This window comes from Alternaria hordeiaustralica, assembly GCF_023758085.1.
Source record: "Alternaria hordeiaustralica strain BMP 2776 chromosome Unknown scaffold_14, whole genome shotgun sequence".
In the NCBI taxonomy this organism is placed as follows: domain Eukaryota; kingdom Fungi; phylum Ascomycota; class Dothideomycetes; order Pleosporales; family Pleosporaceae; genus Alternaria; species Alternaria hordeiaustralica.
The window spans coordinates 614458-640561 of NW_026056786.1; the positions used below are offsets into that span (position 1 = coordinate 614458).

The 26104-nt window shown below is 53.7% G+C and overlaps 4 protein-coding genes across 4 annotated transcripts; 2 read left to right on the plus strand and 2 right to left on the minus strand.

The window, feature by feature from the left end:
* Nucleotides 1-7010: 7010 nt before the first annotated feature.
* J4E84_007022 (uncharacterized protein) lies at nucleotides 7011-8380 on the plus strand (the record flags this gene model as incomplete). The annotated part of the gene is made up of 2 exons (XM_049389609.1): nucleotides 7011-7078; nucleotides 7129-8380. 2 exons carry the CDS (start codon nucleotides 7011-7013, stop codon nucleotides 8378-8380), a joined length of 1320 nt encoding a protein of 439 aa, XP_049242802.1.
* A 1628-nt stretch (nucleotides 8381-10008) lies between these two features.
* On the plus strand, nucleotides 10009-12006 carry J4E84_007023 (uncharacterized protein; the record flags this gene model as incomplete). Its single annotated transcript, XM_049389610.1, has 2 exons — nucleotides 10009-11287; nucleotides 11645-12006. The coding sequence occupies 2 exons, from the start codon at nucleotides 10009-10011 to the stop codon at nucleotides 12004-12006; spliced, it is 1641 nt and encodes a 546-aa protein (XP_049242803.1).
* A 1961-nt stretch (nucleotides 12007-13967) lies between these two features.
* J4E84_007024 (uncharacterized protein) lies at nucleotides 13968-15162 on the minus strand (the record flags this gene model as incomplete). Its single annotated transcript, XM_049389611.1, has 3 exons — nucleotides 13968-14221; nucleotides 14291-14702; nucleotides 14773-15162. 3 exons carry the CDS (start codon nucleotides 15160-15162, stop codon nucleotides 13968-13970), a joined length of 1056 nt encoding a protein of 351 aa, XP_049242804.1.
* A 605-nt stretch (nucleotides 15163-15767) lies between these two features.
* Nucleotides 15768-25400, minus strand: J4E84_007025 (uncharacterized protein; the record flags this gene model as incomplete). The annotated part of the gene is made up of 2 exons (XM_049389612.1): nucleotides 15768-18594; nucleotides 18643-25400. The coding sequence occupies 2 exons, from the start codon at nucleotides 25398-25400 to the stop codon at nucleotides 15768-15770; spliced, it is 9585 nt and encodes a 3194-aa protein (XP_049242805.1).
* Nucleotides 25401-26104: the final 704 nt, after the last annotated feature.

Genomic DNA, 26104 nt, shown 5'->3' on the forward strand with positions numbered 1-26104 from the left:
CGCTCACAACACCACATCTCGCCCCAGAACTCAAACACAAACCCATTCCCATTCCATCCTGCGAGCAACGCATTTTGCGCGTTTATGCTCGCGATGTCAGAAAGTGAGGCCAGCGACCAGGGACCCGCCGACAGCCACCAACGGTGGGATCATGTCGCGCAGCCGCGCTCACCGTACGCGGGACGGCATATGGTGATTGCGCAACACTCGACCTCCGGATGCTCTCGCGATATGGACTGGGGCCGGGGAAGCGGGAAAGTAAGCATAAAGGACACAAATCGGTGGAAACTCCGGTGCAGTACTGCCGAGAAAGGCACGCCCAGGGTGAAACAGGCGCCACGATGCAGCGACCGCCCTATTCCAGCAGTGTGTAAACGTTAGCAATAACTAATATTTGGTATATCGTCGACCTGTCTCGCGACCTGCAGGAAGGGTAACCCTGGCCTCCGAAGCTTAGTGTCTGCCACAGTCAAGGATTTTCCAACGGCTGCACCACCCCACGCGCCACCTTAACGTGGAACCGTAGTCGCAGATCAAACTTGATCTGTGCACGTCTGATAACTTTGAACTTAGTGCACACTAACGACGAGGCGGATTGGCGCACTTCTAAATCCTATACCCCCTCAGCCACTCACGGGCTGCCATTGCCCGTCCGCTGGCTATTCTACCCTGAGAGCAAGACCGAGGATCTTGACGCGTGCAAGCATCTTGTTCAAATACGGCCAGCGGCCCTTGTAGTCCCTCTCGGCATCCGGGTTGGGCTGCCACTTACCTCCCTCAAGGTTCATGGAAGCGAGAGGACTTCAAACATGAAGGTCCCCACCCACGTCTATGATGTGCAAAGGGCTCGACCACTCTCGGGCTCCCGGGTCCGTTGAACATTCACGGCCACTACCATGATGCATGTCAACTGACGAACCAGGTTCTATGGACATGGGCTAACTTTGCATAGCTCTCACGGGTACCTGATCGCACTGACGTCTGTCTGCTCTGTCTGGCTTACTATAACATAACGGACCGTCGCGCTGCATGCTAATCCGGAGAATTCATCGAGCGTACCAACAAAATCGCTTGCTTGCCATCCATCATTGCTTGTGCTACCCTTTTGGAGCTTTTACTCGTCAATCACCTCTAACGCCTCGCGCCTCTCCTTTCCTACCATCATGTGCGACTATACGCAAGTTCAATACAAGTGCACTCACGTCCGCTACGTCGTCAAAGCCTGGTGTACCAAGTACCAACAAACGCATGTACGGTGTCCGGCCAATGTCACGGCAGTGTAGGTGTTCGTCCCAACTACCATATTCCTAAACTGATTGTCGGTCCAGAGAATACAGACTCAATGAGAACTGTGGTTCGTTGCCCCATCTCACGATGTCCGTTATGATCACAACCCTAACACGACGCCAGGCGATTGCAGACGATGACACGAACCTGGCCCTCTCCATCATTTCTTATCATCACGGTTGCAATATAGCACGGCGTACACGGCGAACACGGCGGAAAGCTGCACAATACCCCATTTTGAATGTTTTCCTACCTTGTTGGATAGTCGAATGTATCATCACTGTCAATTTCAAAAGTCGTTTTTTCAGTACTCCGTCCAATACTGCTCCACCGACCATGGCACTTAACCGAAATTATAGTCACCAATGTCCGGCGTTGGTCACCAGCCACGATGGCGGAGCTGCATCCATCTGCCGACAACCTTTCGCAAAAATACGATAGCCCAAGGCAACTTGACGTTTAAAAAAGGGTCCGGTTTCCAATCAAAGTTTATGTGATTTTGGCGGTACTGCGTTAGCCAAAGCAAATCGCAGGTGACACACAGGATCTTACCCGACGGCGACAACTCCGAAGCACGCAATCGGCCACCAAACCAGGCGCCAGTTACGTGGAACGTGAACAAAACACGGAACGCGCACCGGAGGAACATACCTTCAATACAGCATTCCGTCTGTTCCGACCTGCAAAACTATCCCCAAGCATAAGGTAAGCTGAGCGCGTCGGCTCAATGTCGGTCGCCTCTCTGTCTGTCTCAGTTTCGCAGCTTCAGAAACTCTCGAGCACCATCCCGGGCAGTGCCTGACTCCCAATTGCGTCGGGTTCGCTTTTCGCAGTTTCTCGCATTCATCACAAGTTAGACTGGAAAGATGTCGAGATATGGATCGGCCGAATACCCGCTTTTGGCTTTTTTAATACAGGCTCCTCGCATCGTAGCGCCAGCTCGCTACCTGCAGCGACGCCGGACTTATGCAGGTTGCCAAATTGGTGTGGCTTACCACGTCCCTGGAGCGCGATAAAAGAGCTGGTAAGGCCAGTAAAATCCTTCTGTCCATTGTTCGGCCTGGCCAATCACGAAAATTGGTTCGCCAGAGGCACGGTCGGGTCGTGCCTTCGCAACCGCATGTCAAAAAGTCTTGAACTGGACGTCGCATCGCATAGCGACTTGTCCTATGCACGATTCGATACAGCTATGTATAGCACGAAGGATGTCGCCCTGATGTTGGTGACGTGGAGTCACGATCCTCCTTACGAGGCTGAGGCTTCGCTGGTATCAAGAGTCAGTCCTGCCCACTATTCATTCTTCCTCCACGAGTAAATCAGGGTCATCAGTCAATACGTTGGTTACGGTCGTTGAGTCGAGCAATGCGAGCCAACCACGTTACCTGACAACTCATTGCATCGGCAACTCCGCAGCTTGGAACACGATGAATATTGCTTGACGCACGCATACAGTTACCCGGTTCGTATGTGTGGGGAGCTTGTTGGAATGTGGGAATGGCCAGCAGCATGACGCCACCTTGGTTTCATCGACACTCAAGATGAGGTTCTGTTCTCCGCCTTGACGCGGTTTGCGAAGTCCAACTGGATTGCGGGGCCTTTGCGACCACTGCAGGACTGCCGAGAGGATTCAAAGACCTCGTCCAGAACCAAGCGCAGTGGGCCAGGAGAGAGCATTGCCTACGGTCCACTCTGGAAATCTTCTGGAAGGCGAATCATGATTGTCTCAAGGCTTCACGGGAGGATGATGATCTGCGCTACTGACTCATCGTCCAACCGAATGATGGGCCAGGAGCAGACGAGACGGCGTAGCATGTTGCTGTTGTTTTTCTACCAATTTCCTAAGCTCCACGGAATACGATGAAAAGCAAAGCATGCATTGCCAATCTGGTAGATATACACTGACGCAGTTGCGTCGAATTACTGTTAGACTGTACCCTGACCCGCGTGAAGCTGCATCGTGAATCCCCAAAGAGGCACAGGCTTGACTCGCAACCGACGACACCTTCCCCACCACCCCGCCCGCCACAAACGACCTTGAAAACTCGTAAGGCCACACTAAGGGAGGCGTAGTAAGTCCCTCAATTAACACTCCACTGCGATCCTCCTGGCGTCCTGATATCCAGCGGTTGCGGCTGCCAATCCCGTTCCAATCGCCCAACGGAACTTGAAACCAACAACTCAATGACAGGACTGGACGTCGCGACGAGGCAGCTTGTTGTTACTTCCGGTCACGACATGGCAATTTCAGAAGCCAGTGATATGTCTTCATTGTACCAATATCCCAACATTACCTTTGCGCGGTTTGTCACGGACTATTTCGGTGATATAAGCATACCCTCCCGCCGCCCCGCGTTCAGCAGGAACCTAATTCTGAGTTGACATGGGGCCGGGGCCCGGATGAGCTTGATTTGGGCACATCTAACGACGTTGGGACAATGGCTAGCTGCTGGCGGGCAATTACGCACCCGGCCATGGCAGCAATTGCGCGAAGGGCATGTGGGTCCTGCCCGGGCACGGGATGTGACTCGTAGCGATTCGCGTGGATAAACGTCCGGCTTCCAGGTGAGTTGAAATTGGCGAAGAGACGTGTTGCGACTGGATATAACAGTAATATGCTAACGTTGATGCAGGGTGCCACCAATGCTTGGAGTGGTACGATTCCCGCATGCATGCGCGGTCATGTTATCTGCAGCCCGTCGGACCCTCGTCACAGTACAGTGCGCACCTCAGTGGGCACGGTCGACGACCAGCATTGCATCGCCATCAACACTAGGAGTGTCGTCAACCCACGGTAACACGTTGGTACATGCCACCTCCTGGTTGTGCTTACGACACACAAGCTAGTCTCTATAGGATCAGGAGCACACGGAGCGGATGAGATAATGTATTAGGTTCGTCGATCGCACCTGACTAAACGTCTTGGTTGGAAGCCCACCGCATCTCTCTACCGTCATATTCTTACCACGGCCTTTTTGTCCCTCGTCCTTTGCAGGAAACGCCGGAGTATTCCTCCTAGCCAACGGCGGATCGGAGGGTGGCTAGTCTTCCATGCCGGCACTTGCAACCTGCGCCGGTACTTCCGACCCATAACTCGTATCGACCTTCTGCAACGCGTAATGGTCTGTGACTGTCACGACGAGCCTGACAGGTGACACACAGTCGAGGAGGATCATGTTTCACACTCGGTGCCTGAGCCCTGAGGATCCGCATTGGTGGCCTATCCGGCACGGCCCGGGCTGTCACCAGAAATCAATACCAGTGCGAGAGTCGCCTGTTTTTGCTTTTCCTATCGTTGCATATACCTTGGGTTCAGCGGCCCGATCAATGTATTGTGTAAACATCCACCGCTCTTTGTCACCTCTTGATCAGCACGAGCTGCATATCTCGGAGAGCTCGACAGAGTTGGAGCTCCGCCGCGGCGACTGGGATCCCATGCTTACGCAAGAGCAGAATCGCGGGTTGAAGCGGTGGGGGACGCAGCACCGCATGTTTTACCGCCATCGCAAACCTTCTTCCAAGAGAACTCCTCAAACGGAACATACCGCAAACGTTTTGGAGTAGATAAACGGATAACGTATACATCCTGCTCAGCCTCGGTCGGTCGGAGCGTTCACACCGAATGGCGAGCGCGGCCGTAACGGCGCGTGAGACTGTCCGCTCCCTACTAGGACAGCGGAGCCATCTCCGCCCCGCTACGGACACGGTACGGCACAAAGTCTGGCCTTTTTCACTAGCACGATCTGAGACGCAGCTAAAAGGCTACAGGTATGACGTGCATAACGACTGCAGAGCTAGTCGTGGATCGCCTTTCGGAGGTTTAGCATTGTTTCCACGCCCGTGGGCGCGCGCGGAGACAGCTCGTTATACTGAACAGACGCAACCCTGAAAAGTATATTCAGGGTCTAGATTTGGTCAAGATTAGCTCGGGTTCAGCAACACTTACATTGACCCCCAATCCGGCTCGTCGCTTCTGCTTCCACAATCTGATAACCGGCATAAACCGACGATATGCCTCGTTGGCGCGTCGAGACGGCGGCCCTTACTCGGTCATATACTTTCAACCTCCGCTTCACCATCCGGTTGGTAACGCACAATGTTCTGTATAACCTCGCAGTCCCTACCCCAATAGTTCGAACAAACGGGATCAGCATTGGCATGATTTGTCAGTAACACTGATACGCGTTTTGGAACTGGTGATCACCAATCTCGTCAGCCCTGTTCTGGGTTGGGCCGCTGCAAAGAAAGCAATGTATGAGGTTCATACCTAACCTGACGATGTCAACCGCGTGGTCTTACCGCAAACAGGCCCCACATCCCCTCCCTGTAGGCGTAGCAAGGACAACCCAACTACGGACGAATCTCAAGCGTCGGTCGGACCCTCGGCGGAAGCATATGTACGAAAGACTGTCGTGCTGTGAGGCGGCGGGTGATCACGTCTGTGCCGTATCTCGGCGTTTTCACCGATAGTCGCTTCGCTCAGGGCGCGGCGTTGATGGCGGTAAGGCTGACATGCTTACAGGGTTTGGGTTCATGTGAACAATCACCTACAAGGCATTGCATATCCGCGACATTCCGCCAGGACCCTGCTGCGCAACCGCCAAGCCTACCGAGATGCACGCGCAAACATCCTTGCCGGATATGTTGATCTGGGGCAGCAGCATGGGGGGTTTACAAAGCTGACGACAACAGTCTTGTCTACGTATGCATCCCTTGCTCCAGCATACGCACGCCGTCTTGGCTTCCTCAGACTCGTGTCTGGGGTCACACTCGTGATTAGCGGACGGTTTGGAAGATATCCGAATAGGTGTATGACACAGACTGTCTGTCATACGGACCCATACCTACGTATGCGCGTAAGTCCATGTCGTGGATCCCTTGGGTTACACATGGTACATCCTGGCATACTGGACTTTGCGCATCAACTGCGCTACTGCTACTACACTACAAGGAGTGTGGTATCGAGACGAGGAACGAAAGCGAGATAATGCAATGTTGAACCCATATTGGTAATAGAGTTTGAAGAAGTTTATCTCAAGTTCAGAAGTGTTGAGTTATTTGCGTCTGCCGTCAGTGCCGTGTGGGCTTGGTCGTTTGGTCGTTCGTTTTGTCTCGTGACGAGGTCAATGTGGGGGATGGGGCGCCGTGTAAAGTCGTAAACTTTGTTTGCTGGAGAGCCACAGGCGGTGGCTCAAGATGATATCAGCCGGTCGACTATTGACTACTACAACTATGGAAGTGCATTTTGCAGAGAACTAGAGGGGAAAGTTCTTTTCCGTAGGAAGACGCTGTTGTTACTCGGGTCTTCAAACTGCTTTAGTAGCATACTGGGTTTCAGTGATCTGGTGTGGTTGTTCTCTGTGTATTGAAAGGCGATTGAAGACTAACGTGTGCACCAGAGATGATTGTAGGACCTAGAGCATGATAGAATCAGTCCATGTTAGACCATCATACAAGTTATCTCGATGATTGCGCTTTCATCCTATGATACCACGTTTCACTTCACTGTTGCATACTGTCCAAACTTGCAGTTGCTACAGAGCAATCATACTTTCATACTGAATAGTCGTATAAACCGTTGTCTCGAGGCTCAGAACAAGCATATGTGAATCGTCCAACCAAAAGTCGTGTTCAAGATTAATGTAGGTCGTGATTGGTCAAAGCGCGCCTTCTGCCGTAGCGAATTCAGGAACAGGCATCGCTCATCCTCCATCACGTCAGCCAATATGTCGCGTCTCGAAGACATTCCCACACCCGACAATGGCTTCTATGTTCTCGTCACGGGCGCAAACAGGTTGGAACATCTACTCTTCTTTCGCATATGGTTAATTGACTCGTGTGTAGCGGCCTGGGGCTTGGTATCGGAACCCGCCTGATCGACGAATTTCTACAGACGCGCCCCCAGAACGAATCCCTCGTCCTCATCATCACGACACGCGACCAACGGAAAGGCGACGCGACGATCGAGACGCTACAACAGCATCTGCGCAAGGTCATTCGCAGCCATGAACAGAAGCTACCGGGCATTGCACAGGTGCTGCGGAATCGCGTGTATTTCCGGCAGGAGCGACTGGACCTGCTGAGTCTGGTCTCGGTACAGAAGCTGAGCAAGAAACTGCGGGAAACAACACCGAAGCTCGATGCAGTCATCTGCAATGCTGGCATAGGCGGATGGACGGGTATTGACTGGCCGCGCGCCGTCTGGTCGGTCTGCACAAAGTGGTTGCAGGCTACCACCTGGCCGACGTACAAGATCTCTGGTCGCGAATGGCTTGCAAAGGAACAAATACCTGCGGACAAGAAGACGGAAAAGGAGCCTCCTTTAGGCGAGGTCTTCTGCGCCAATGTGTTTGGGCACTATTTGCTAGGACACTACCTCGCACCCTTACTGGCGAAACATCCCAGGAACGAGGGCACAAGGGGCAGGATGATTTGGGTCAGCAGCTTGGAGGCATACGAGCACGTCTTCGACACAGAAGACATACAAGGCATCACATCGCATATGCCATACGAGGCCACGAAGAGGCTGACAGACGTCCTGGCCATCACCTCTAGATTACCTTCAACCACGGAGCCTGTCGACCAGTACCTCGAGCACACCCAAGATACGGAAAAGACTACGAAGCCACGGCTCTACGTTACACACCCAGGCATCTGCGCCACTTCGATCGTCCCCCTTCCCCTCATCCTCCAATGGGCCATGGTTGCGGCCTTCTACATAGCGCGCCTTCTCGGCAGCGATTGGCATACCATCTCGGTCGACAAGGGCGCGACTGCCATGGTTTGGCTGGCGCTTGCAAGTCAAAGCACATTGGACAACATGGAGGCAAAGGAAGGCGTAGGAAAGTGGGGAAGCGCCGCGGATGTTTGGGGTCAGGAGCGTGTAGATCGCACCGAGGTGGCAGGATGGGGATGGGGAGGCAAGCTGGGAGAGTACAAGAGGAAAGGGAGGGATCCGTACGCCAAAGACCTGACCAAGGAGAGCCAAGAGCGCTTCACAGACACTGGGAAGAAGTGCTGGGAGGAGATGGAGAGGTTGCGCGTCGAGTGGGAGGACCGACTGCGACAGGCTGGCATGGCAGTGGAGATGGAATGATCACCGTCCCCCGCTCCCCACATGCAAGAGGCCACACACTATTTGTATATCTTTAATATTTCACGATAGACATAAACTTTCTCTCTTGTGCCCCACATGCAGAGCAGCGGGGCACAGGGTTCGGCCAAGCAATTAACTCAGCAATTCACCGTCTACTTGCGACGTGACAAAACCACCAAGAAAGGCAGCTAGCAAGCAAAAAAATGCCGGAATGACAGTGTTGGCGCCGACATTATGCCGGGCGATCGCTTGTCGGAGGGGAGCCCGAATGCTTGGGCAACATGAAGGTTGAGGCCTGAGCTTGACAGCTGAAGTATGCAGGTTGACGGCGACACAGCAGGGACAAGGCCGATTCGGAAGAGATCTTGGATGGATGACTGGAATCGTGGTAGACTACGTCAACTCGGTCGCAGATCTGGGAGAAAAAGAAAGTAAATGATGAAAGCTGGGAGACCACGGAGACCTGGACATCGTCGTGTGCCTCATCACAAATCACCTCGGCGACGACCGAGGAACGACAGGACTGACCTGCGTTGGAGGCAGCGCTACTGAGCATAGTCTGGATGGTCGGGGAACGCGCCACACTGCGCCGCACTCGGGTTCGCAGGCGGTTTCGCACTGTGGTGTTTCTTTTGGTGGATGCTGAAGTTATCGTAGGAGTAGGTAAGCAGAGCACGCCTCGAGACAATTATCACATCCCCCGCAATCGCAATGTCTCGTTCGTGATGTTTCTTGTGACGACATGCGTCGCTCATGCAGCAATCCCAGGAACCGCACTCGTCAAGTCGGCCAGGCAAGGGGCTCAACCAGGTTCATCCCCACTCATCTCCCAAAAGCACGAATAGGAAGTGTTGACGCGACGTGCAATCCGCCGTGCTGGGTCGCGCCGGCCAAGGGCTCCCGTCGTGCCCCTTCTCACTTGCCCTCTTTGGGCCAAGTCTTCCCTTCTGGCCCTCCCTCCCGCCATTCATTGAGAGTTGCTGCCCGACGCGACTCTTCGCTATCCCTGAGACAATTCGTCATTTTCGAGTCCTCTTCACGCGCACAAGTCTTTCTAATACTACCGCCCCTTCACTTCCTTCACTCAATTCCGCCAGTGAATGCGCCTACCGTGAAGTCGCGATCGAAGCCATCTACGCGATCCCAGCAACGTGCACTCGACTACTGTCACCGCTCATTTTCTTTTACCACGACAACCCAGGTCGCCAACAGTTGCGCAATACGTCGACGGTAGCATTGTCCCTGCCATAGCGCGAATGGACCCCAAGAACGACCCGCTTTCGAGCGACTATCCACCCATCTTCGCACGCGACGCGACCGTTCAAGCCCCGTTGCTATCAACAACCCTCGCATAGGCGCAAACCTCACCTTCGAATCGCATACCCTACGTAATATCTCGCCCTATACCTATCCGAAAGACTGCACGATATCGCCCGTCTTGGTCGCGTGACGATTGCTAGAACGGGAGGCGCATACATTGTTCGCGCACAGGACTTGGACTATACAATCGCATTGTCGGCAACCACCATTCTCTCGCGAACAAAGGACTGTTTCTGCTGGCTGGAGAACACTGCAACTCTACCTATAATACTGCCGGTCGCAGTTATTCACCGGAACTCCACATCAACATGTCGAACACCCCTTCATCACATGGTTCCTCGCGTGGGATAGACTTTAGGCCGTCTACCCCCGACCAAACCAGACCTACGCTTTCTCGATCGAACTCCCTCGCGCCGAAATCAGAATACCTACGGCATGCGCTTCAAGCACGGAGGGCACAGGGTACGCCAACTCCTTCACCTCAGGATATCAAAGTGCCCCCACCACCAGCGCAGAAGCCTCCGGAGATATGCACGCCTAAGACTTCGCCTGATATCTTTGATCAATTCGCCCTCACGGAAGAACAAATGACCCCGGTTTCGCCCATCCGACGACGTCGGCCCAGCGATGCTCGTCCACCGCAGTCCAGGACGAGTCGAGAACTCACAGAAGAGATCGACAAGTTGAAGCAGACGCTCATGACTGCCAACATGCGAGTAGAGCTGCTGAGGAAGGACAACAAGGTGCTGCAGCATGATCTGACGGCCGCCAAAGAACAAATTGAACGGATGGAGCCACTAGAGGATGCGAACTACGAGCTGAGTGCGGAGAACAAGCAACTCAGGCTCAAAATGGAAAAGATGGATGAAGAGATGACGAAGCTGCGAGAAATCGACGAGGAGCATCGGAAGACCAATATCGAGCTCACTGCTATAGCAAGCGAGAGCGCGGCACACTGGACAGATCACGAGCTCGCCATCGAAGAAGCTGCCGAGACCATCATCATGATGGAGGAAGAGAAGGAGTTGCTTTCGGAAGAAGTCAAGCAACTCAAACAGCGAGTCATGGCTATAGAAAGCCATTCGCCTGCTAGCACGCTCGTCAACAGCCCTGGCAAGTTCCCACTTCGCGTCTTCAGTGTGGACGAGTCGCGGCCATCTACTTCGCACTTCGACTCGGATTACTACAGTCAGCCTGAATCGCCGCAAGCCAAGCATAGCAGCGCGTCGATCAGGTCGTTTACGCCTTCAGAACGGTCGAAGAAGTTTCTGGATCTTAAGGAAGAGCGACGACGGTCTGCTCGTGATTTGAGTGAGCGCATGTCTGCAGTATCCCTGAAGGCACTACGCGATGCGTCTCTTTCTCCAACGCCAGAAGAAGTTCCCGCAGTTCCTACAGCCCACCAGCAACAGGTTCCTTCTATCGTAGCGGATGATAGGTCTGCCACTCCCTCCAGACGGCGTGAGCACGTTCGCCAAATCGATCAGCCACGTCCACTGTCTTTGATGGACGCAGCAGAAATTTCCCCACCACGAGCACACACCGTTGCCCCTCAGGCTCCTGACCGCCAACCAGAGGGTCTTCGAGGTTTATATCGCCCGCGCAAACCCTCAAGCCGAGCAACCGACCAACGCCCATCCTCAAGCTACATCCCCAGCACCACCAACACCCCCGGCAGTTCCCTAGGCCGCCACCACTCCACCCGAGAGGCCTCCCCTCACGTCCCCGCACGCAGCAGCAGCAGACACCGAACCACAGAGCGTTCAACCGAGTCCCCCCAACGCACCTCACCACGCCACCGCTCCTCCTCCACCGACGCGCGAACCCCCCAAACAAACCGACATTCCATGGCATCAGGGTGGGACTCCACCACCCCACCCCCCTCCTACACCCCCTACTCCCCCGCCTCCAACACCTCCACCCTCGATCTAACCAGCTCGTTAGATCCCCGTCGAGCCAAAGACCAATGGTGGCGCAGCCTCGATCGTCTAACTCACTCTCAAGTCATGGCTCAGGAGATACAAGCCCAGGGTATACAGGTGCCACGGGGCTATGACGCCGGGCCAAATCCTACTCCTGCTGTTGTTGCTCCTCCTACTAGTACTACGCGGACGAGGAGTAGTAGTACAACGGGTCAGCACCGTAGCCGTAGACCTACGCCTACGCCTTCGAGTGCGTTGAATAGCCATCCTGTGGTGGCTGCGGAGAAGGATCTGCTGTTTAATGCGAAGGAGAGTACGGAGGATTTTATGAGTAAGATGAGGGGGGGTAAGGGGTCGAGGGATTCGGTCTTTTCCCTGCGTTGAATTGGTTTTAATGATTGTACGGCCTAATCTTGTGGTTTTGTTTTGACAGCGGCGTTTGAGAAGGAAGATAGTTTACTCCGCAAGGAGGTCATTCAATAGCGTGGGAAGGGTATATTTGAGATTGCGGCTTTGTTTCGCGTCTACATCCGTCTTTCATCGGTCTGTCTGTCTAGAGGGCAGAAGAGGGGGATACTGTATCATTAGTCGAGGATATCGACGTAACATTATATAATAACATCACCCATCCTCATATCTTTTCCATAACACATAAGTGAAGTAAACGATAATCCCAAATATCCAAAACAAGCGAATCCCAAATGAACTCCTACCCCGTGAAATGCCAAAACCCCAACTTACCCCCTCCCCCTAAACTGCTCAGCAACCACATCCCCCAACGTCCTCCTCTGCCTCGCCTCCCCCGCCCCCTCCGCCAATATCCCCGTCGCCAACCCCGCCCCACCCCCCTCCCTCTCCCTCTCATCCTCCAACCTCGCCCTCAACCCCTCAAACCCACCTTTCCTCTCCTCACCCACAACCCACCCGGGCACCCTCCACCTCGCCGCCCCCGGCAGCACATCGCGCCTATACGCCGTTCCAACCCCCCACCCCACCGCCGCCGCCAGTAAGCTCCCTGGAAATTGCGATAGCGCGAGTTGTAAGGGTGGGAGATAAGACAAGGATTTCGAAGTCAGCGTTATGGAGCGCCGATAGAAAGATTGTTGGGATGAGGGGGTGGAGGCGGCCCAGGGAGAGATTTTGTAGCGGTAGGTGGATGGGATTGCGGCGTAGTAGTTTGCGAGGAGGGCGAAGAGGAGGGGGGTTGGGCCGGCGGGGAGGTGGTTCATGCGGCCGAGGGTTAGGGGGCGGAGGATGAAGGTTAGGATGAGGGGGGGGAGGAGGGTTGTGTAGGGGAGGGTGGAGAGGAGGAAGGACTGTGGTTTTGTTAGTTGGATTGGTTGCGCTGGGTAGGTTGGATGGATGGGATGGGAGAGGGGATACATACAGCGAACTTCCTACTCCCCCAAATCCTTTCCACAACGCGGAGTTGGTAGAATGTCAAGACGGCGAAGAGGACTTCGGTTGAGTTTGTGAAACTTAGCTGTAATCTTGTGTTAGCATCCATCTCATCTCATCCACTCCCATTTTCATTTTCATTCCCAATCCCCATCCCTCCCCATCTCCCCCCAAGATGAAAATAACATACCGTCCAAACCCCACACCTCCAAAACTGCCCATACCCCCACAAATGCGGCACAACCTGTATATGCAGATAGAATCTCGAATCCGTAATCGCCGCCAGCAGCGCACCAATGACAGTGCCGAAGACGAGGAATTGCGTTACGGGCGCGTTGGTGAAGCCGGAGGAGATCATTGTCGCGTTTTGGTGGGAAAGCCGGGGTGGAGAGAAGGTTGTGCGATTGCGATTGCGATTGGAAAGTGATTATAACATGGTTCGGGTGAGGTGTCGTGGCTGGGGTGGTGAATGAGGGTTGGTGGGTTGGGGACAGGTGGGAGCGATGACGATCGGCGCATGTGCAAGGTGCGGACTGCGGAGCCAAGGGCGGAGGTGCCACAGTTGCCATTGGTACGCGAATGGCCCGATCCTGGCGGCGTTGTCTTTCACATTCTTGCCATGCAGTCGCATCTATTCCGGGTTTTTATAGGAGAGATGTTCCTAACATGTTGTTTCCATACTTACACGGAACTAAAATGCACATGGTTTGCGCAGATAGCTGAGGAAGTGCTGCTGGACTGGCGCAAGAGCATTTCCAACAATCGCAATCACAGCTCACGCGACCAACAGACAAGTCAAATAACAGGATGATTTCGTTCCAATACATCACACGCTAAAGCAGGGCACTCAACTATATACACAAGCCAAAAACAAAATCACGGGCTCCTCGCCAGGAACGCCTCGTCGCCGCAAAGTGAAAGCTCCAAGTTTTCCCGCTCACACACGTTTATTTCTCACCCCTGTTATCACTCCTTGCAGCATTCTTCTTCTTCTCCACAGCCGCATGCTCATGCTTAGCCAGCTTCTCCTCACTCGAACCCTCCTCCTTGAAAACCTTCTCACGGTCAACAGGACCAGGGATATGTTCCGGAAGCTCGCTGCGAGAGATGAGAGTGAGGACGATACTGGCTCCGACGATGGCGGTGAGGACGAAGCGGTATACGGCGTACCAGTTGGGTGTCCAGCCGAGGCGGCTTACGCCTGTGTGTTGTGTTAGTATAGATTATTTGGACGGGTGAAGGGAGAAGGGGGGAAGGGGAAAGGACATACGAGTATCAACATAGTACAACCCAACGAAACCCAAAAACTGCGAGATGAGCGCGCCTTCAATGGGCATGAGCAGTGTTGACCATGCTACCATGGGTGCTACAACGCCAATCGCATAGCGCTTGTAGCCCTGTGTGCCTCCGTAGCCTGCCCACTCGAGTCCCCAATGGATAGCGCCGAGGAAACTGAGGATGGACGCGCCGTATCCGATTTGAAGGGGCTCGATGAGGGAGAGGAGGTATGTAGCGTCTTTTTGGGAGAAGATCATGCCGTAGCCCGCGGTGGAGTGGTTTAGTTCCCACGAGAGATAAACGGTGGAGATGGAGGTAGCGAGGTAGGGAAGCGTGCCCGCGAGACCCATGTAGTATGCTTCGCGCGGGACTTCGGCGAGGGAGAAAGTTTCTTTGATTGTGCCCTGGTATTTGTTAGAGACCACAACCAAAAGACGTCGTCAAGAATCTAAATAGAGGAATTGGTATACATACCACATCATGCTTCAACCCCGCCGCCATATCCACCTCATTCTGCGGCTGCTCGGTGCCCACCTCCGAAAACATCGGATGCGTCGAACTAGTACTCGTCACCGTCTCGGGCGTAGGCTTAATCTTCTCGTGCGCATATCTGCTCTCCGCCTGCTTCTGCCCTTCCGTCAACGTCTTATCAGCCATGCTGCGGCGCAAGACCGCAGAAGCAGGGTTCCATTGCGCAGCAGCAGCCGCCTGTGCCAATCGCGGTCTCCGCGCAGCCAGAGAACCAAATTGTGTTGCCCATTGCAGAGAAGAAGGTGTTGTGCGCGTGAAGCTCGCAGCCGGGCGTGCCGACTGGGGTGCTGCTGCGGACCTCAGCGCGAGGCGCGACGCTCCGTTGCGAAGCATATTAGATTAGCGGGCACCTAGGTATGTAGGTAAGATGTGGTAAGGGAAAAGCAAGGGAGGTGGACAACGCGGGTGCAGTAATGTACACAAAGCACGAGCTGGGTATATTGGAGAGAAAGACAAGAGAAGATAGGGTTAGATAGTACTTGCGATTTCCAGCTACAAGCTTCCCCCGCAGGTTGACGCGCGACGCCAGTCTGACGTCATGCATGCTTTTCATCATCGCCGGCCATGCTTCGGCATCGCAATCGTGATCCTTGCTCGTAGTGGATCGCAACGGTGCCGCGACCCGTAAATAACGCGAAGGAGCTGTCACCATGAGACAAAATGTGCCGTTGCGCGGTGGGGCTTTCACGCGCCATGTTGTCAGTTCGATCATAATTCGGCCCAGCCTCGCTCCAGTCTGGCCATACTGGCAAGTCGACCTGAAGATGACGCACCATCATGTTGCTTGATTTCACTAAGAGAAAACTGTCTGATTGATAGAAAGAGTATACATTATAGGAGTCCAATCGAAACGGCAAACTCATACCAAAACCACGCTATGCCATGTACTCATAAACCTCATTATACCTCCCCTTCTACTCACTCATTCCCCATCTCAATCAACCCTTCGCATTCCACCGGTCATTATAAGCATTAACACCCACAGCAACCTGTCGGTAGAACCAATTCCTACTCTCCTCATCACTAACCGGAATGAAAGGCCCATTCGTGCCTCCCTTGAGCGTGATGCCTAGTCCAGTTCTCTCCTTGCTGATGGTCTGCACGTCCTTGAGCGATACATCCCATTCAGTCTGCAGCTTCTTCGTGCGCACCATCATGAGGCCGTTGTACGTGAGCATAACGAGCATCTCCTTGTTCTGCAGCTCCAGATGCGCAATGTAGTCTTCGTTGAAGTACTTGCCGTTATCAAGTGTCTTCAGCCAGAACTGACCGAGCGCTTCGCGTTGAGAGTAGGGGCGCACGATGCCGTCTGTGCCGATGAAGCGCGTGAGGCGCACGCGGTCGAGGCCTTCTTGGTCGAAGACGGTGGTTGTGTTGCGCACACCCTCTGCCATGTTAGAAGCAAGATCAAAGGCTCCGATGGCGGCCTTGGTAGGTACACCCAACAGTCCTTTGCCGACTCCCTTCACGAAACCAAGTGCACCTTCCTTTTCAGCTCCTTGGATGGGGTGACGGGCGAGACCACCAAGACCACTGGCGAGACTGCTGGCGAAGGCATTACCGCCAGATGTGATGCCGTAGAGCGCGTGCTTGGGCCTGTTGCGAGACCGCGACATGCGACGCTGGTCCTGGAACTCTTTGTCCAAGGTGGCCGCAGAGAGACCCTTTGACATACTGCCAGTGAACTTGGCCATACTGTCTGAGAATCCGAACACGGACTTCTTGACGAAACTTGATGCACCCTTCGCAATACCGATACCAAGATCTTCGGGTCGATCCGATTTGACGAGACCCTGGTATGGCTCGTAGAAGATGTCTGCAACACCAGAGCTGATGTTGTTGAACAGACCGACTGGGTTACCGAGGAAGTCAGCGGATCCGATGATGACGTGCACTTGTCGTAGCGACTCCTGCACGTAATGGTTCTTGATGTTGTTGATCAACGCAGTCGTCGAGATGCGTGCGTTCTCCAGCATCAACGAGTTGTATCGTACTGGTGCATCGTTGACGTTGCCAATTGACATAGTGAGAACATTGACGGCGAACATGAACGGGTTGGAAGTGCTCATGGTGTCCTCGGCGTTGATCCGCTCTGTTCGGACGAATGACAGATCGATCTGCATAGGCTGCAGATGAAGGAGCTCAAAGTAAACGTCTTGGCCAGATTGTTCCTGCTTTGGCTCGGGAATGCTGAGATTGTCGTCCCATAACTTGCCCTGCTTCTCTTCGGACCAAGAAGCGCCCGGGATATTCGCGAAGTCGATCATGGCGAAGATGAAGTCCTCGTCAATTTCGATCGTCATCTGCTGGAGCAGGAATGTGAAGTACTTGATGTACAGCACACCATACGAATCATCCTTGACCTTGGTGATGGTGGTCTGGAAGATGGGATGCGCCTCCATCTCCTTACCCGTCTTTGGAACGACACTGGGGTAGAAGATGATGGGGAAGATGCCGCCGTAGAGTTGGTTGTCGACTTGAATCCACTTGACCTGCATGTTGACCATCTGGTAGAGGGGCGAGTCCGAGTATTTCATCTCGATGTCGCGCAATGTAACATACACGAGCTCCTTGAGATGGCGGTTGACAAGCGAGATGCCGATACCAGCAAGGCGTATCTGCGCCTTGAAAGTGACGTCTGTGTCCATATCCTTCACCTCGAAGCCGGTCGCCGTCGAGGATGAGCCAGCAGACTTCTGCTTGTACATACTCTTAGATGGCTTGTAGTTCGACACTTCGAGAGTCTGCGTGGGACCCTTTGCAACGACGTTCAGATCGATGACCTTCATGCCGCCACGTTCTTGGCCAGGCGGTATCTTGAATGGAATGAGCGGCCCAATCTCGGCAAGCTTGACATGTCGCTCGCGGCCATTTGCGCTGATGACAATCTCCTTGTTCTTCGCAGCCGGGAAATCCCACGCATATGGCATGATGCTCCTAGGAGGCAGGCGGTACCTGATCGGTCGGAAACCAGAACCGCGGTCGTCCTCGTCCTCATCCAGGTTGGGATTAGCTTGCCAGTACAGGAACTCTTGGTCGCTCATATTCTTGAATGAGAACGGCCAATGCTTGTTCTCAACGCTGACATGGCAGAAGATCGTCGCTGCCTCCATCAAAATATCGACACGAACAAGCTTCTGGCGCTGTCCAGCTTTTGAAAGCTTGACGTGGACGTTGCCGACGTTGGAGATGTTGAAGGGAGAAGACCACTGGTTGTTAACACCGGGGTAGCAAAGGGACAATTGTGGTGCTCCACCTTGTCGCAGCCAGCGGAGAGGGAACAGCTCGCCGTCCTTCACCGTCATCCAATCAGACTGACCAGGTTCTCGGATGAGTAGTTCCTCCTTCATCTTGTTGTTGACGATGAAGCGCGGTGCGATGGAAACGGTCTTGGTCAAGTTGTACTTGCCTTCGCCTTCTGAGACAGAGACACCCAAGTGCATGTCAGAGCGTGCCGCTTTTGAGGGCAAGGCTACCGTGTATGTGCTACCGATCGCATCGAAACTCTGAGGCTTACTCCAGTTTGACTCGCCAACCCTGATGAGGGCACGGTTCTTCTTGTTCTCTGTCGGGTAAGAGAACATGAAGGGCAAGGCCTTGCCAGCATCGTTCTGGTTGTCTGTTACGACACCTTGTCCAGCAGCAGCTCTGGCTTGGCCCATGAGCTGCTGAGCTCGAACATCAAGCTGGAGACCGGTACGGTTGAGGACGATGTAAGGGCTGTATATGGCAACCTTGAAAGCGCCGCCACCGTCGGGGAAGTTGCTGAGAACTGTTAGTACTTGTAACTAAATTTCAATGTAATGTACTTACAAGAAATGCATGTTGAGGTGCAGAGTAGTGTCGTTGTTGTCCTTGACCTCCAACACCTTCTCTCTTCTAAAACTCTCGCGATCGGTCGAGTTGATGATGCCGAATTTGCTGGGCTTGAAGGGTCCATCCTGCATTTCAACACTGATGAGGAGGAGATGCGACAGTTCCACTACATGAACAGGGCTGATACCACCCTTTCTAAGGAAGTTCGTCCAGTCCTTCTTCGTGTTGCTGTCGTAGATCCTGTACTTGAAGTCGTATGGAAGAAGGTTGTGCACCTCGACGGGTGCCTGGAGGCGTAGTCGCATGTACGGGTAGACGCCAGTCAGAGGATCCTTCTTATCATAGGCCGCATGGAGTTGGAAGTAGAACGGCGGCGATTGGTCGTCTTGCTCACCACGGCAAGTGATTGTCCTCGTGGGTCGCTTGAGCAAGTCCTTCCAGAACAGGCGCTCGTTAGACCAAGCATAGCCGAAGCCTTGGTCGGGGCGGATGACGATAGAGTGCATGAAGCAAGCGCCGACTGGTGCTGGTCTGGCATCTCCAGGAGCGATCTTGTCGATCTTGAGAAGATGACCGTCCTCTGGGCTGTACATGCCAAGCTCGATCGGAATCTGGGTGTTGTTCTCTACCAACATTGGAGAACGAATGGTGATGTTCTTGATGTTGTCGGCGCCGAGCTTCACCTCGATTAATAGACGATGCTGGATGCGGTCTTGCTTCGGTTTGAGGTTGTACAAGAACTCGCCTTCTCGATGTACAGGCACTCGTGTGAGAGTATCGAATCCACTGCCTTGTAGCTTGATACCAAGCATGCCAGTTGCGCCATCCGTGGAGAGTGACTCTCTGGTCGACATGGGGTCCTCGAATCGCCAAGGCTGCTCTTCTCCATCTTCAAGCTTAGCTGCAAAGCCTTCTTGCTCCTTGCCCTCAGCCCAGACATCGAGGCTGAAACCTGTGTAGTTGCGTACACGGTACGGAGCGTCGCTACCCCGAGGCTTGGACAAGATGTCGTCTTCGCTGGTGAGGAAGTCGAACGATTTGGATCCCAGTGCAATTGTCGCGGCTGTCACTGTGAGCTCCATAGCTTTGCGCGAGTAGATATCGACGGCTAGCTTGTCTGGATTCTGATCCTTGGACATGTGGAAGCCAACGGCCCAAGGCTCAATGAGCGGCTCCCACGCAGACTTGGAGAAGTTGTAGACGTTGACTAGCGTGTCAAGCGAGGTGTCGGCGACCATCGCTCCTGACCAGTCTCTAACGTCGACACCAAACTTCTTCACGCGCCAGTCGAGCATGGGCATCTCATGAACATCACCGATGAGAACGACGCGAATGCCTTCGACGCTGATGTGAAGTTCTTCCCGCTTGAGTACAGCGGAAGAAGGAGGTGCCTGCTGCTTCCCGACCTGTTGACTGGATCGTCTGGTAGTCGCGAGAGACTTGGTCCGAGGCTTGTTGGACACGGCTTTGCCTGCATGAGAAGTCCCCTTCTTGGAAGGTGTGCCTGTCTTGAGTTGCTTGGCTTCTGCCGAGGGCATACTCTTCTCAGCTGGGGCTGCCATTGCTGATGCCCTGTTGACAATCTGCATAGCGAGCAGGATATCACGGAGCGACAAGCGAAGTACGAGAGGTTCAATGTCGACGGTAATGCTCATCATCGAGGACTTTGCGCCTTGGTTCCTGATGTCGAGCGCGGTTTGGATGCTGAAGTCGTCAAGGATGCGCATTCGGTTGGTCTCGAAGCGATCCATCCGGCATAGGAACATGCCAACCTTGTCGACCTGCAGCGTCATTGCTTGTTGCTTGGATATAAGCACTTGCTTTGTACCAAGGACGATGGCTTCTGAGCTGGCCATGGCTGGGTTAGCAATGAGCACAACCTGGGCATCTACCAAGTTGACACGGAATGACATGTTCATCCCACCATCAGTAGGCTCTTTCGCAGGCTCTGGAAGTTCTAATGATCGAGAGCCATCCGGTGACATGATATCGTCATCGCTGTCAGTCTCCTCTTGCTCGGCTACCTCCTCGATAGCCAAAGGCTCATCGGTAGCGAGACCTGCGTTTGCAAAGGCCTGCAGAGCAAAGAGATAATCGAGAGCCAGAATGATTCTTGGACTGTCAATGGTAAGAAGCGCAATCATGCTCTTCTCTTTTCCGCCCGAAATGGAAACACTGGCCATGAATTGCTGCTTGACATCGTTATTGATGAGCGACATGATCTTGCGGAACTTGTTGGTTCCTTGCGTACGGCTGTCTCGGATCGTGAAAGATTGCACGACCAGCTCGGCCTCCATTGCGCCATCACTGATCATGCGGACCTTGACGTTTGTGTCGTTGAGAGAGAACTTCGAGAGACTAGCGGCCTCAACATCGCCTACAGGCTGGGCATCCTCAGATTTGACAAGCTCCAATCCGATAGTGCCGACCTTGAAGACAAAGTCCAGCTTCGTCCACTTGTCGCCGTTAGATTGCAGCTCAGGTCCTTGTGATGAAACCGCATTCTTAGAAGACTCATCTTCTGTGTCGTCCTTGTCCGTGAGTCGTCGCGCAGGCTCCGTCGTCTCGCGAGGTAGTTCGGCCTGCACGTCCTGATCTATAGCGTCGGACTCCGTGGCAAACGCTGCGGGTATGGAGCGAGACAGTTCTAGTGCGAACTTCATTTGCTCTGGTGTGAGCATTAGGTTAATGTCCGACATCGAACCGTCGATCTCAAGGTCGGGCCGCTTCTGTCCAGCCTTGTGCTCGACCATCGTGATGTTGAAATCGAGATCGACCTTGTCAATCAGCTGCAACTCCTCAGATCGATCCTCGTCGTAGTGTAGTTTCGATGTCAGCTTAATGTTCCTGATACCAGCCGAAATCTTATTCGCGGTCTCGGCACCTTTGGAATCATCAAGAGGAACAAAGCTGTTCTTGGCATAGATCTCTCCTAGGTTTGCAGTAAGAGTATCGCGATCTGGCTTATCGGATACCACCATACGTGGGAATACGACGATAGGCGTACTGATTGTGATATCGAAGTGGAACTTGGTCGCTCGTTGTTGGATCTGTGTCGCCTGGTTCGCAGCGGCCTGACGAGCCGCATTGAAGATGGCTTGCATCTTACCGAACTTGACAGCAAACTCCATGATCTTGCGGAATGGCTCTGTGAGGAAGTTGATCTTGATAGAGCCCGTCTTGAGCGTGACCGCCATGTCGTATCCGGGGTAGCTCTCTGCGTCCGCATCGAAGGTCTCGTAACTGAAATCGGCCAGGTTCTTGCCCTCGATAGTCACAAGTTGGCGGAGAGACGACTCTTCAGAAACACCTTGGTTGATGTCGTCAATGAGTGACAGATTTCCAAGTCGTCCACCAATGCGCATCGTCTTGCCGCTGAGGAAGATGCCGACGTCTCCAGAGTTCAAACTCAGCGTAGCTAGCCGTATTCCGTCGTTGTTCAAAACAACGGCGATACGCTTCATCTCTGCTCGGATGCGTATCTTGTCGGGCTCTGCTTGAGTTTGGACAGTAACGGCTTGTTCTGTCTCCTTGTCTGTTATCTGGGCTTGCTGGTTTTGTGGCTGGCCTGGATTGGTAAATGTATCGAGGACGAAGTCAAGTAACGTGAGCAACGTCCGCCTGGTTACTATCAGGTTAATCGTTGAGACAGCGACATCCAAGTTGGTCGCGATGCCCTCATATTTCGTTTGAAACTCCGGAGACTCCTTGTTCACCTTGACGAACTTGAGCGTGAAGAGATCCTTCTGTTCGTCTGCAGAGACATCTTCGGACGAGATGATGTTCTTGAACTCAGGAATGGTAGACTCTTCGACGTGGTCCTCTACAGCCAAGCTCTTTAGACGAACATCCGCAGCCATCTCGAAAGCCTCTTGGTAGAAGTCAAGATCGAAGCTTTCAGCGATGAGCTCAACCAGCAGTTGATCAGATTTTCTGCCCTCCGGGTCTGCTCTGTACAGCGAACCCTTGAGCTTGTCGACAGTGAACTTGAATTCGAAGTTGCGCTGATGTAGATGTGCCTCCTTCTTCTCATCTCGCTTCTCCGGGGCTTCTGAGAACTTCTCGTCTGTTTCATTGTGACCTTCTTCCTCCATCACAAGCTCATGCTCTTGTGCAGCAAATGCGAATGACTTTGAGCGCGTCCGCCCAAGAGGATCTGAGTCAGTCTTGGCATCGTTTGTGGGCTTGAGGTTGGAAGGACCCTTCGCACCCTCAATGACTGGCTTTTTGGGTCCATCATTGTCAAACTTGGGTATGGCAACATCGATCAGCTTCATTAGGTTCTTGTACTTGGAGTCCGATACCGATGCGTGGAGCACGGGCAGGTTTCCAGAAACACGGAACTTGGTCAAATCTGACGCCTTGGGGACGATGCATATCTCAATCTTGAAGTCCATGTTGATCCGGTCAACGATATGGTAGTTCTTCAAGCTAGAGTCTTGTTCGAGCTGCGCGCGAGTTTCTTCGATGGATGGTCCGATGAGCACTTGCGTCGAATGAAGCGCCAGGTTGAACTTGTCGTACATGAGCTTCTCCAGCTTTCGGAAATCCTCGTCGGTGTACTGCTGCTTTTGCTTCGACTGTATGTCGCGAAGGGTATCCTTGTCGACAAGCTCGCTCGTTACACTTACATGACCGGCATCGACAATGAGACAGTTACTCGACTTCTTCGTGACAGAGTCTGGCACAATGATGAGTGGGGCCTGCAGGTCGAGTTGCGCGTTGATGGTCTTGTGTTCGGTAAGGGCGAACTCCAAACCTGCGCGCGTCTGTTGACGGATGCCCTCGACCGTCGCTCCAGCAGTCTCCATGAGCGCGCCAATAGACTCCATGTGCCTCTCTGGAGGCTTGAAGAATTTGGCGACCTCAACGACGAACCTGGGGTTGTAGACGAACTCCATCCCCTTCAACTTCATCGTCAAGTTTGTATCGGCCGCTCCGTCGAGTGGGTTGTTCTCAAATGTGAGGAAGAAGAATGGGTCTTCTTTCTCGTCACCTTCCTCGTCGTCATCATCGTCCTTAGGTGATTCATCATCATTGAGCTCTTCGATGCGCTTGTCGTCCGGCACGGGCGGTGCATCCTTGACTGTGATGATTTGAGGGAAGAGGCTGCCCTCTGTGGTACCATCGTAGAGGCGCATGCCTTCAAGCGCGACCTTGACGAACATGGAATCTGTACGTTGCAGGAATTGAGTGCTGAAAGAGTCAAAGAGTAACCGGAGTATCTCGTTCGATTTGCCATGGGGATCGCGCTTGAGTGTGAAGCTGCCTGTGCGCAGGCTCATATTGACCTCCAACTTGACGTATTCGCGAGGCATGTCCACCGACTCGGTGATGGCCTTCTTCTCGTCCCAATCGATAGCGTCGTACAGCTCTTTTCTTTGCTGTTCGCTCATCTGAGTGTTCTCGTCCTCGTGGGATTCTTCCTGCTTACTTCCCCACACCCAAGAAGTCCAGGTTTGCTTGGGCGGCGGCTTCTTGACACCGACATTTTCCTTGCGCAGCTGGTTGCGGGCCAGCGAGCGCCAGAAGCGGAGGTCCTCGTACGTAAGCTTTCGCTCGAGCTTATCGAGATCTTCAGCTTCAGTAGCATCGAGCTTCTCCTCGCGCTTCTTCTTCTTGAAGAGCTCAATGTACCGTATGCGGTCGTCGCGGCGCTCTTTGAAGTAATCCCAGCTCCATTGCCGGTTCCTTTCGTGAATCTTGTCGAGCACCGCCTGACCAGCAAAGCGAAGCCAGCCAGCAGGATCCTCCTTGGGTGATGACTTGGGCTGCAGCCTCTTGTACTCTTGATGGCGGATGAAGTAGTGGAACAGGTCGACCAGCATGAGCGCGTCGCGATATTGGTCCTCGTCGATGATGAAACCAAGCTCGTCGAAGAGGAGTCGAGCCTTCATCTTTGCGACGTCCATTTTACCGGTCTTGTCCATCTCTATACCAGCGCGACCGCTGATGGGCTTGAGAATGAATTGATGATCACCCAAGTCTGGGTTATCGCCTCGTGCAATCATGCCCTTTGCACGCTCAATGAAATCAGCTCGGTCGATTTGCTGCTCATCGCTGCTCTGGCTGCCCTTTCCAGTTCCAATGAGCTTCGCATCCGTATCCCAGTATACTGCTAACGAGCCAAGTGTGGCTAGCTTGTGTGTCGAGGTGGATGTGCCTTGGATGAACGTAGGCTTCCAGTTCTCGTCGGTGCTGATAGCACTGAAGTCTGCGAGGGTGACACCAAGGGCGAATGGGTGTCCGGGGTCGGCGATCGAGTCTTCGTATCGGATGTGGATGTTCTTGACTGTGATCTGGACATTGTCGACGATGGCAGTGATCAAGCTCGCGGTGAAACTCTGATTCTTCTGCTGCTCTTCCGCGCTCATGCCTTCTGTGTTGCGCTCCTTCAGCAGCTCTGCGCTGTCGAGCTTCTCCATCTTGACGGCGTGCGCACGCTTGTCCTCCTCTTCTGCGTCGTAGTCTGCATCTTCCTTGGGCGCTGCCAGCAGGAAAACATCCTCAATGTTGACCTTTAGCGGCTTCCCTCGTAGATTTGACCAGGGTATGGATAGTGTGAGTGAGCCGAGGTGTCCTTCAACAACGTTCAGCGGTAGGCGTAGCTGGTCTAGGGCTTCACGACGGAGCTCAAGGTCCCGCAGCTTGACATCGCCAGACCAGATGCCGACATTCAACTGCTTTGGATCGAAGTTCTGGACATACATGCCCAAGAACCGATTCAGCAGAGTTGACACGAGTCCCTCAAGCATAGCGGCGGTGGGGGACCGTTACCCAGGCCGGGCGAAGGGGGTAGGTAGGTAGGTAGGCGGGGTATAGGGTGTGTCGGAGGCGGAGGGGTATCGTTATGTCGTAGGGCTGCGTGGAGTCATAGGGAACGGCCGTCAATGCGTGGATGCCACGTTCGGGGCGGTTGTAGGTGGTAAACACAAGGTGGGGCGGATACGGCACAGGTTGGGTGTTGTGCTGCGTTGAGTATTACCGAGACGTCGATCGCTAACAGGCCGTAGGGAGTGTCGAGAATAGAATACACACGCAAAGGCGACACGTCGTGTAGGCACAACCGAGGAATTAGACGACGCACAAGACGCGTAAAGGTGGAGTTTGAGGGATCTCCAAGGCAGCTGCAAGTGCGATGCATGACGTAGCGTATAGGCTTCCCGCTCACGTGTGCGGGCCGTCTCATGTCTGATTCGCCGGAAGTGCCAATTGCCCTTGGGGATTTCTTGAATTTCTGCCCAAGTCTCAAGCCCCGCGGATTGCACCCAGAGCCTAGACGTCTGAACATTCGAGCTACAACATACTAGCCTCGACCAATTGCATTACCGCTCGTCGCAGCATATCGATTAAACGTTTGCCAGGATTTCGACGCGCGACAACCCATACCATCGACTGCTACAGCTCGTATCGCGAGTCTTCCGAATAGCGCGTCTCTCGCATACCTACCACGCCGGTT